The sequence below is a fragment of the Punctularia strigosozonata genome (assembly GCF_000264995.1).
Source record: "Punctularia strigosozonata HHB-11173 SS5 unplaced genomic scaffold PUNSTscaffold_10, whole genome shotgun sequence".
Lineage (NCBI taxonomy): Eukaryota > Fungi > Basidiomycota > Agaricomycetes > Corticiales > Punctulariaceae > Punctularia > Punctularia strigosozonata.
In genome coordinates this window covers 1,636,258-1,646,238 of record NW_006767442.1, presented here as the reverse complement: position 1 = coordinate 1,646,238, position 9,981 = coordinate 1,636,258, and the positions used below count along the sequence as shown (strand labels likewise).

The 9,981-nt window shown below is 56.3% G+C and overlaps 2 protein-coding genes across 2 annotated transcripts; one reads left to right on the top strand and one right to left on the bottom strand.

Moving 5' to 3' along the window:
- Nucleotides 1-1,351: 1,351 nt before the first annotated feature.
- Nucleotides 1,352-1,666, top strand: PUNSTDRAFT_21002 (fungal hydrophobin; the record flags this gene model as incomplete). The annotated part of the gene is made up of 2 exons (XM_007386348.1): nt 1,352-1,558; nt 1,628-1,666. Coding segments are annotated over 2 exons (246 nt in total), but the record flags the coding sequence as incomplete, so codon positions are not given.
- A 210-nt stretch (nt 1,667-1,876) lies between these two features.
- Nucleotides 1,877-9,318, bottom strand: PUNSTDRAFT_90646 (carbamoyl-phosphate synthase). The gene is made up of 10 exons (XM_007386347.1): nt 9,059-9,318; nt 7,135-9,005; nt 6,886-7,074; nt 6,502-6,834; nt 6,268-6,446; nt 4,686-6,216; nt 2,760-4,634; nt 2,300-2,702; nt 2,171-2,241; nt 1,877-2,112 (listed from the first exon to the last, which is right to left on the bottom strand). The coding sequence occupies exons 1-10, from the start codon at nt 9,291-9,293 to the stop codon at nt 2,077-2,079; spliced, it is 6,723 nt and encodes a 2,240-aa protein (XP_007386409.1). The 5' UTR covers nt 9,294-9,318; the 3' UTR covers nt 1,877-2,076.
- Nucleotides 9,319-9,981: the final 663 nt, after the last annotated feature.

The window sequence follows — 9,981 nt, the reverse complement described above, 5'->3', positions numbered from 1 at the left end:
CAGCCGCTGAACCCGCCTCTTGACCTCGCGAACACATATTACATTTGGATTCAGCCTAGCCCACCCGCCGGTCCGCACTACACCATCATATGTACTTTTGTGGGTTAATCAGTGCACAATCTTGACCATGCTGCAGAAATATGATGGAAGAAACCTGGCCTAGTTGCCAAGAATATAGCCCTGCTCATGCGTTGCAAGGCCCCAAAAAAACTTTTTTTTTAAGTTTGGGACCCCAGCCACCCTAACATGGCTTTATATGTGCTATTTATACCTCACTCCAAGCAGGATTATCCACTCTCTGCCAGCTGGACAATTCATACAGGGCTGAATATGACTGGACAATTGCTGGACACCTTGGAACGGTCCAGATGCTGCCCAGCAGTGGCGCTGGCCATTTTCGTAGGACCTGTCCATTGTCCAGCAGGCCTCACTAGGTACATATTTTTGTGACCGAATTAAGTGTAATTAGGGGGTGGAAAAGGTAACCTGAGGTGCTTATTACCGTCGGATATGAAGAGGAACGTGTTTCATCCTCATGAATTGCAGCTTCTCAAGATGGGTCAGCGCGCAAAGGGTCGATGATCCCAGGCAAGGATATGATTGCACGGAGGAACGGTCGAAACTCAGTAGTCAGCGCCGGTTTCTGCGCGCGGGTGGGCTGCAGTCCACAGTGGCCGCGTCCTCTGTTTTCTCCGTCCCGCCGCATCAACGCACGGCTTTCTGGAGCAAAAGACCAACCACCCCCCTACTTAGCTCCGCATCGTACAGCTCTCGGCGCCGCTGACCGGTATGCTTGACACATTCCTCCACCCTTGTACCTGTCCCCGTCTTCTTGGCGGGCAAAGGAAGTAGGCAGGCCTTCTCCGGGCGCGCAAGCCCCAGTCGTGTCCTGTCGTTTCTGCCTTGCTGTCTTGTCATCAATCAGCGTGCGCGTCGAAGCGGGGACGATCGGTCTCCCCTTGCCGCGGCGAGCACGTCCGCCGGCCATGTTCGCGTGTCTATAAGTATGCTCGGCGCTCAGCGTCTTGCTCAGGCTCTCTTTCCCGTAGCCGTCCCGCTCGTTCAGTCTCGTTTTATTTTCCTCCGGCTTTTCGCAGGAATCGTCGTCAGCATGTTCTCTCGTGCCATCTCTCTCGCCCTCGTGGCTCTCTTCGCCCTCTTCGCCCTCGCGGCCGCCACACCTATGCCAGGCGACGTAACAGTGACCAAGACCGTCACCGACACTGTCACCGTCACTGCTGTGAGTAGACTGATCTCTTCCACGCGCCCCTTTCCGAACTCAAACCCGATCTTATTCCTCTGTCCGTTCCAGACTGGGCCCGCCACCACCGTCACCGCCAAATCCGTCAGCCAGTGCAACACCGGCAACCTGCAGTGTTGCCAGCACACCGCGGACGCGAGCGACCCCGTCACGGGCCTCCTGCTCGGCCTCCTGGGCATCGTCGTCGAGGCCGTCGACGGCCTGATCGGCATCAGCTGCTCACCCATCAGCATCGTCGGCCTCGGGTCCGGGTCGGCGTGCAACGCTTCGCCCGTCTGCTGCGAGAACAACACCTTCGTGCGTACATAGTCCCGTTCTTGTTACCTCTCTGTCAAATGTTCTTGACATGTGTCGCCGTGCTTGCAGACCGGACTCATCGTGATCGGCTGTGTGCCCATCAACATTATCCTGTAATCGCCTCCCAGTTGTTCTGTTAGCTACTTCGGCTAGAAATAAGGCATAATGGGATGCATCAATGGGATCCGATCACACTTGCTTCGCTCTGAGCGGATCTCTTTAAGGATCTCTTCAAGCCTCCCATCAGCGTGGGGTTTCCTGAGCGAACGCATGCCTCTCAAGGACTAGGCCTTACGCCATCATATAGTGCGCCGTTTTGCTACATCGATTACATTACAGGTAATATCTACCGTACATTTTTGCTGCTTCGAAGCGCTGCACTCTACTGATACGTAGATGTGTAGATGACATGTAGTTAGTCGTACATTGAGTTCAGTGTTTTTCATGGTTCCTGGGTCCCACGCGACATATTCTCCGACGTTCGTTATGAACGTCCAAACCCCCGAGTCGCTTTTGTTTTATCCCAACACGCTTGCGAGTAGCGCCATGCGAACCTGTGAAGACCGCATGAGCAATGCATCTTAGGATGACGAGTTGAAATGCGTCGCTCACGAATAGACCGTAACGCATCTGTCGGAAGTACACCGCCCTTCGCGAGTCGAAGTCGACCTCGGGATCGATTTCTGGATGCAGAAACAGTGAGAACGGCATTCAGTAACGCCCCATGCAAACTGGACTGACCGTTGACCCTCGGCAGTGGGTGCATGACGATCATATCCTCCTTCGCGCGTGCCAGCAGGGCATGGTCGATCTTGTAGGCGTCCTTGACCTGCTCCCACTCGGCCTCGCTGGTGAACCGCTCTTTCTGCACGCGCGTGACGTACAACACATCCGTATCGCTGAGGACTTCCTCGAGCGAGTCCGTGATCGTGACGTGTACACCGGCCTTGCGTGCTGCCTGGACGACAGAGTGCGGCATCGCGAGCGATGCGGGCGCCACGAAGTTGAGGCGGACGCTGTATAGGCACAGCAGTGTCACCAGCGAGTGCACGGTGCGCCCGTTTTTGAGGTCTCCAAGGAGCGTGATCGTCCGGCCGTTCACGGTACCAAGTTCGGAGCGTATCGTGTAGACGTCCAAGAGCGCCTATTACAAGTACTGTCAGTAAGCCATGGCACTGACGGAAACGCGACCAATGTTCACCTGCGTCGGATGCTCGCCAACGCCGTCTCCCGCGTTCAGGATGGGTACAGGTGAAAACTTGGCTGCCGTCTGCGCGCTGCCTACGGCCGGATGACGAATGACGATGCCGTCAGCGTAGCACCCGAGCGTGCGTATCGTGTCCGCGAGACTCTCGCCCTTCGTCACAGACGACTGGTCCGCGTTCACGTTGATCACCTCTCCACCGCATCTCTTCATCGCCGCGTCGAAGGAGGAGCTAGTCCGCGTCGACGGCTCGTAGAACAGCGTGCAGAGCACCTTGCCCTTGAGAATGTCGAGCGTACCACTGCGCTCGACCTGCAGCCGCATCTCGTGCGCAATGGCGAAGAGATCGTACAGGTCCTTCTGCGTGAATTGCTTGACGGAAAGGATGTGACGGCGATGGAAAGTCGGGTGCGGCTTGATGTCCTGGAACAGGATCGGACCTTGCAGCGATGCGAGCGTCGCCGCGTCTTGGCTCGAAGGCAGCTCCTGTAACTTCGGGCGCGGGGAAGAGAGCGCGACGACACCCTCCGGCTTGGAGATCGACGCCCGCCGCTCCACCTTCGGGTGACTAATCGTCGCACCGGAGATGTCCCTGCCCACTGGGTACGTCGACAAGTTCCCGTCGAGCAGTACCGTCTGACCATGAACGACAAGTCTATGCAGCACGCCGGAGATGCGGCTGCCAGAGAGAGGCGACCAGCAGGAGTTGCGCCCCTTGAAGGCGGCTTGACGACCGATAACGACCTCGACGTGTGTGCTAACTTGCTCAGGCAGAGCGAAGATCTTGACCGGATTGTCATGCAAGCGACGCTTGATGTCGTCGAACGTGAGGCGGCCTTGGGAAACCGCAGAAAGCAGGAGCGGTAATGTCTCCTCGCAACCGGACGCTGCGGAAGCCGATTGACCTTGTTCTGTGGCGAGGCGGAAAGGCGCAGCTCCAATGGAGAAGACGTCGATCGCGTCGAGGTTCTGCCAGAGGACCTTCTGATCTTCAGGCGAAGGCAGAACCTTGCTCTCGGGGAAGTCGGCTGTACTGTAGAAGAGGGAGTACACCGCGACGTCGCAGGTAACCTGAAGCTGCTTAGCCTTGCTAAGGGAAATCAGCAGCAAGTCGTCTTTACTGCGGACTCCAGTGACGTGCAAGGGCTGGTTGTACAGACTCGCAAGGAGGAGGACAGAGGCGAGATTTGACCCTTCGGCATCCGTCACGACGAGTCTGTCATTAGGCCATGACGAGAAATGTGCGGCGACGGTAGCGGTTGAGGTCAAGAGATGCTCGCCTCTGAGAGGAACGAACAAATACTTGACGTCCGTCAGTATCTCCTCGTCGAATGTTTTGGCGTTGGAGGCGGTCGCCGCGATGCTGATGGCGTAGTTGCAATGCGCCGAGGTAGCCACCTTCGCGTGAGCACGCTCTAACGATGACCGATCCCCGATGATGTTCTTGTCTCCTACGGGAAGTAGGAGAGCGGTGGTGAAGCCTCCCTTCAAGGAGGCTGTCATCGCCTCCGCGTACTCATTGCCACTAGCATCGAGGACATCGGGAAGGAATGCTGCAACGTTGACGAGGCCAGGAAGGGTATGAGTCGTGTGTGAGCTCTTCGAGTCGATGGAAGACACATCCAACGGTAACCTCCGAACAAGCGCCTCGACGAGGAGTTTGGCGCACTTGACGTTCGTGATCAGCGGGATGGCAAAATCCACGGCCATACGACGGCTGCGATAACCCTTGCTGATGTAGTTCGCCGGACGCCGGTAGTGGTTCCTCGACGGAAGGTTGATATACATATCGATGAGGTTGTTCGCGAGATGTTGCGTAAGCGAGTATTCGGATTTCTGCTCACGACTGTCGTCACCCAATGCCTCTAGGTACTGTGCCATACCATCAGGATAGGCTCGTAAGAGGCAATTGAAGAACTGTACCTTGCAGGGAACGTTGTGCTCCTCGAGGAAATCTGCCGTACCCGAAGTCGCAAAGATATTGTAACCGGCGGCGACCAACTTCTGAACAGAGGGGAGCAGCTCGAGCTTCTCCTTGTATCCACCGATAGAGAAGAGGATGTTCTTCTTCGGCGGCAGGATACCGGCGGATATGAGCGCCTTTAGGTATGCCTCGTACTTGTCCTTTCCGAAGCATGCCACCTCTCCAGTCGAGGCCATCTCGACTCCGAGTACGGGGTCCGCGCCAGACAATCGGCTGAAACTGAACTGGGGTACCTTAACGCCGACATAGTCCGGTGGGAGGTTGAGCTCGGGATAAGGCTCGACCGGGAGTCCGAGCATGACCTTGGTAGCCATCTCAATCGCATCGACGCCGGTGACCTTGGAGACGAAGGGGAAAGACCTCGCAGCACGCAGGTTGCACTCGATGACCTTGATCTCGTTATTCTTCGCGATGAACTGGATGTTGTAGGGCCCAGTGACGTTGAGAGCATTCCCGATCTTAGCTGTAGCTTCCTCGATCTGGCGGACTGTTGCCGGGTCGAGATCCTGCGGAGGGTGAATCAAGGTCGCGTCACCAGAGTGAACGCCGGCGTTCTCGACGTGCTCAGAGATGTAGTGCATGATCAGTTTTCCATCCTTGGCAACGGCGTCCATCTCGATTTCCTTTGCCTGTTCGATGTACTTCGTGATGACCACGGGGTGCTCTCGAGACACGGCGGTGGCTTGGCTGAGGTAGTTGACCAGGTCGTTCGGACTTGATACCACGTTCATGGCGGCGCCGGAGAGCACGTAGGACGGCCGAACAAGCACCGGGTAGCCAACCTTGTCGCAGAAGGCGTGAGCTTCGTCCATGGTTGTCAGCTCCTTCCACTGCGGCTGGTCGACGCCGATGTTGTCCAACATGCGCGAGAACTTGTACCGATTCTCTGCAGTGTCAATCATTTCGGGAGATGTACCGTATATCCGGACGTTCTGGCGATGAAGCGGGAGCGCGATGTTGTTCGGCGTCTGGCCACCCATGGACAAGATGACTCCGCGAGATCGTTCCGTGTCGTAGATGTCGAGGATCGTTTCGAGACTGATGTTCTCGAAGTAAAGCCTGTCGGCTTCGTCGTAGTCGGTACTGACGGTCTCTGGGTTGTAGTTGACCATGACAGTCGGGAGGCCTTGGTCGCGGATCGTGCGGATCGCCCGGACGGCGCACCAGTCGAACTCGACGGAAGAACCGATACGGTAAACACCGGATCCGAGCACCATGATGCCTTGGTCGATGAACGTAACGTCGTGTTCGACCGCGTTGTAGGTGGTGTAGAGGTAATTTGTGAACGCGGGGAACTCTGCTGCGACAGTATCGATTTGCTTGACGTAGGGTGCAATGCCATTTTCCTGTCTCAAACGCCTAAGCGCAAGCTCCGTGGATCCCACGCAGGTCGCGAGCTGCCTGTCGGAGAACCCAAGTTGCTTTGCTTGACGAAGCAGATCGGGTCCGATGGTCGACAACGTACAGGTTCTAAAGCTGAATTAAAATTCAGGCGTAGGTAAAGCTAGTGAAATGACTCACGAAAGGTGCTGCTCCATATCGAAGATATACTTGAGCCTTGTCAGAAACCACTTGTCGATGTTCGTCATTTGCCAGATCTTGTCGACTGAGTATCCTAGATGGAACGCCGTCGAAATGGCAAAGATACGCTTGTCGGTAGGGTTGACCAACTCCTCGTCGATGTCATCTACGAGATCGTTCTGCAAAAGGTAGTTAGGACTTCGTCTGCCGACTCTTCTGCGACCATGTATTCACCTTCGAGAACCCAGAGAACTGATCGTCGATAGCACGGATGGCCTTCTGGATAGTTTCCTCGAAGGTTCGGCCAATGCTCATCACCTCGCCGACGGACTTCATGCTACTGCTGAGGAGCCGGCTGACGCGGTTGAACTTCTTGAGGTCCCATCTTGGGATCTTAACGACCACGTAATCGAGACTAGGCTCGAAGCACGCCGAGGTAACCTTCGTGACCGAGTTCCTGATCTCGTTGAGAGGTATATTGAGACCAAGCTTGGCCGCAATAAACGCCAGAGGATATCCGGTGGCCTTGGAAGCCAGGGCGGATGAACGGGACAGACGAGCGTTGACCTATGAAAAAGCATCTTAGCAACCGCTCACTCTCAAGCTTATTCAACATACCTCGATGATGCAATACTCCTTCGATGTCGGGTTCAGAGCATACTGGATGTTGCACTCGCCCACGACGCCAAGGTGGCGGATAACGTTGATGGCAGTCGTCCGGAGCATGTTGTAATCCGCATCCGAGAGCGTCTGAGAGGGAGCCACAACAATCGAGTCCCCGGTGTGGATACCTAGAGGGTCGAAGTTCTGGCGATAACCTATCAGGAACCATGCTCATGACCCCGAGACCGGATTAAAGAAACCAACCTCCATGTTGCAAACCGTGATGCAGTTGTCCCTGCAATCCCTCACAACCTCGTATTCGATCTCCTTCCAGCCCTTCATACTCTTCTCCACGAGCACCTGCGGGCTCGTCGCGAACGCCTTGCTGCAAAGCGCCCTCAACTGCTCCTCGTTCTGCGCAAAACCGGACCCTAAGCCACCAAGCGCGTATGCCGCACGGACGATGACCGGGAAGCCAATCTCCTCCGCAGCCGCCACGGCCTCCTGCGGCGTTGTCGCCGTCCTGCTCATCGCGCACCGTTCCCCGATATCCTCCATCGCGCTCGCGAACAGCTGGCGATCCTCCGTCGTGATGATGGTGTCGATCGGCGTGCCAAGCACCAGGCAACCGAGGCTCGCGAACTCGTCCTTCAGCTTGATTCCGACGTTGAGCGCGGTCTGGCCGCCGAAAGTGACGTAAATACCGTCCGGCTTCTCGTACTTGATGATCTTGCGCACAAACTCGGGGGTGACGGGTAGGAAGTAGACCTTGTCGGCGAGGCCCTTGGACGTCGCGATGGTCGCGATGTTCGGGTTGACGAGCACGGTGTATACGCCCTCCTCCTTCAGCGCCTTGATCGCCTGCGAGCCTGAATAGTCGAACTCGCCTGCCTGGCCGATGGAAAGACCACCCGAGCCGAGGATGAGCACCTTACGCACGTCCACCCGAGGCGTACGCGCTTCATTCTCTGCCTTGAAGCCTCCAGGCATTGAGATAGGGTGGGGCACACCGGTGTTGACGATGTCGACGATGTTCTGAATGAAGACGTCAAACAGGAACTCGGTATCACGAGGACCGGGCGTCGACTCGGGGTGGAACTGGACGGAGAAGAAAGGCTTGTCTTCGCAGTAGATACCCTCGTTACTGCCATCATTCGCGTTCTTAAAAAGTTCCTTCCAGCCCTTCGGTAAGGTCGTGGTGTCGACCTGATATCCGTGGTTCTGACTCGTGATATAGCAACGCCCGCTCAGTGCATCCGTGCAGGGAATGTTGTGGCCGCGATTACCGTACTTCATCTTCGACGTTTGGGCACCGGCCGCGAGCGCCAGGAGCTGATGGCCCAAGCAAATACCGAAGATGGGCTTATCGCCCTTCTCGAGTGCTTTACGCAGACGAGCAATCGTCTCCGGAACCATGGTGGGGTCGCCCGGTCCGTTGGAGATGAAGAGGCCATCGAAGGGCTCCTCGGATGCCGCGAGGTAGTCGTAGTCCCACGGTACAACTTTGAGCTCGATGCCGCGATGGGTGAAGCAGCGAATCTGGTTGAACTTCATCCCAACGTCTACTGCGACGACGCGAAGCGGACGTCCTGAGGGGTGCAGGCGAGGCTCGACCGTCGGTTTGTGGACTCGCGCTTCCTTGCAAGACACCACCTGGACAAGGTTCTGCGCGTTCGGATCTGAAAAGGGGACGTCCAGATAGTCTTCTCTCCATGTACCCAAGGCAGGAGGGGAAGGGGCGCGTGATGCTGGCACGGATCCGGGAACGAGTGACCTCCTACGCTCTTCTGGGGCATCTCCGCGCCTAGCGAGGACTTTCCCAAGCATGGAACCTTTCTCGCGGATCCTTTTGGTGAGCGCACGGGTGTCTACACCGTACAGGGCGGGTACACCTTGCTCTTTTAGCCATGCCCCGAGCGAGGAAGAGGCGAGGAAGTGGCTGTAATCTTCCGAATAGTAGCCAACGATTACGGCGGCGACGTGTATACGCGACGATTCGAAGTCGAGCGGGATTTCGTCGACCGGCCTCTCTTCGCGCGAGGGAACACCGTAGTTGCCGATCAGCGGGTACGTGAGGATAAGGATTTGACCCTCGTAGGACGGATCGGTCAGAGACTCGGTATAACCGACCATGCCTAAACGCGCGTTCAGATCACTCACTGTCAGTGCCTTACTCAGAGAAACTCACCTGTCTGGAAGACACATTCTCCTGCGACGCTCTTGCCCTCGACACCGAAGCTAGTGCCTCGATAGGCCGTCCCGTCAGAGAGTTCGAGGACTCCATCAACGATTCTCGTGCTCCCGTCCCTTGCAATCGGTGTCGTCGCCCAGGGCGCCGGGGACCCGTTTGGGAAGTTGCTCGCAGCCCTGGCGAGCGTCGGACGGACTGGTCCAAGTTTTCCACCGGGATTGGACAGCGCCATTCGTTTCGTGGGTGTAAATGAATGTATTTAGGTCGTCGTAGGTTGTCCTTCTCTTCCTCCGCACGCGCCGAGTTGTCGAGTGGAGAGGAAGAGAAGAAGAGGAAAAAGTTATCGCGCACCCGCCTATGAGCCATCGAATCTCCACGTGAGTCATTGAATCGTCATGTACACTGCCCGGACGCGCCATCTTGATCTCAGATATTCCGAGGATGATACCCGTCGACGGTCTGGAACCACAAGTTACCGATATCGTAGAACCTCAAGAGAGCTGGAGCATCGCGGACCTGAATCTCGCTTTGCTGATTGGGTACCATCGCCGCTTCGTCGGTGTCTGAATGCGCATTATGCAGATTCGGAATCTCGAATAACGACGGGTCTTGTGAGCTTTGCAGCGAACGAGCCAAGCCTCAGTATGAGAGCTAAGAACAGAGGGAAGCTCAACTTACCACGCACAGTTCCACGCTAGAGCTAGACTTTTAACTCCGTTAACAGTGGACGAGCAACGGATGATAGCGCCTTTCGCCCGAGGTAGACACGATGATCATCGTCATACGGCGCTCGGCGGCTTCGATACTGCGAGTTTGTGCAGACGTGTCATATATTCATAAAGCAGCCACATAAATCTATGACTTGCTTGAGTTTGGTTCTATGCGATACGGTCACCGCATGTGCGACTGGGCTCTGCCTC